Source organism: Apaloderma vittatum, unplaced genomic scaffold (genome assembly GCF_000703405.1).
Source record: "Apaloderma vittatum isolate BGI_N311 unplaced genomic scaffold, ASM70340v1 scaffold12567, whole genome shotgun sequence".
Lineage (NCBI taxonomy): Eukaryota > Metazoa > Chordata > Aves > Trogoniformes > Trogonidae > Apaloderma > Apaloderma vittatum.
The window spans coordinates 18,161-19,375 of record NW_009727861.1 but is presented as its reverse complement, the minus strand read 5'-3'; the positions used below and the strand labels follow the sequence as shown (position 1 = coordinate 19,375).

The 1,215-nt window shown below is 44.0% G+C and overlaps 1 protein-coding gene across 1 annotated transcript; it reads left to right on the top strand.

Annotated features, from left to right (window-relative positions):
- Positions 1–4: 4 nt before the first annotated feature.
- Positions 5–1,009, top strand: FADD (Fas (TNFRSF6)-associated via death domain; the record flags this gene model as incomplete). The annotated part of the gene is made up of 2 exons (XM_009873848.1): positions 5–251; positions 732–1,009. Coding segments are annotated over 2 exons (525 nt in total), but the record flags the coding sequence as incomplete, so codon positions are not given.
- Between the last annotated feature and the right edge of the window lie 206 nt (positions 1,010–1,215).

The following is a 1,215-nucleotide window of genomic DNA, read 5'->3' as shown; positions in this document are numbered from 1 at the left end:
CGGCGAACTCGTTGAACTGAAGTTTCTCTGCCAGGGGAAGATTGGGAAAAGGAAGCTTGAGTCTGTCCGAAGTGCACTGGAGCTCTTCAACATCTGTGTCGAGCAGCAGCTGTTTACAGAATACGAGCTGTCGTTCCTTGAATATTTGCTGAAGAGCATTAAAAGAAAAGATTTGGTCTCGCAGGTCAAACAGTTCCAAGAGGAAAGAGAAGTTACTAATCCTGAGGATGAACTAGATGAGCGTGAAAAACGTAGGTGTATCATTTTTATAATTCCTCTCCCCAAGCAGCCCCAGTCAATCCACGCATCCTGTTGCTGTGGGTACGCTCAGAGCATCCACAGAGCTCGGCTGCCCGCAGTTCCCCCCGTTGCCAGCTGTAGCTGAGCCCAGTGCTAAGGGTGCTTCCCCTGCTAGCTGCAAGGCGCCATGTTATACCCTGGAAACCTACCGTGAGGGCAGCATATGCTGCAGACAGCTTTCTCAAGTGGAAATTTCGAACTTTTTTAATTGAATGGTCACTTGGAAATCGTACTATGTACTTGAGATTTCGAGTAGATCCAGCAGCTTTTCGGAATGAGGTGTAGCTTTCCGAGTGTATGATGCAATGAGAGTAGTAGCAGACCAAAAACAACAAACCTCCCCCCCACAAACCACCTGTACTAACTGTCAAAAGTTCTCTCGTATTTCTTAGTAAATCTGTCACTAACTTGATATATTTCTGCTATTTCAGGTCTTCAGAGGGCAGCTTTTGAAGTCATATGTGACAATGTTGGGAGGGATTGGAGATGGCTGATACGAGAACTTCAGTTTCCTGAAACGGGAATTGAGAGGATAGTGGCAGCTTATCCACTGAACTTGCGTGAACAGTTGTTTCAGTCACTTCGAGAGTGGCAGAAATGGAAGGGAAAAGATGCAAAGGTGACTGACTTAATAAATGCTCTTCGGTGCTGTAATATGAATTTGGTGGCAGACCTAGTTGAACGGAAGCTCAACACTGCAAACGGCTGAAATAAATAGAAAAACGCTTCCATGTCCTGCAGATATGGATGAAGGAAATCAAAGTGCCTTCTACTTTTCTGATCTAAGATCAATATCGCTGCTTCTGTTACTTGTTCTGCCATTAATTTATGTGCCTTGTTAGGTTGACTTATGGTCAGATGAAGATTAATATTAAAAAAATGCCTTTCAGGTAATGCTTTTTTAGTTTGATGCTT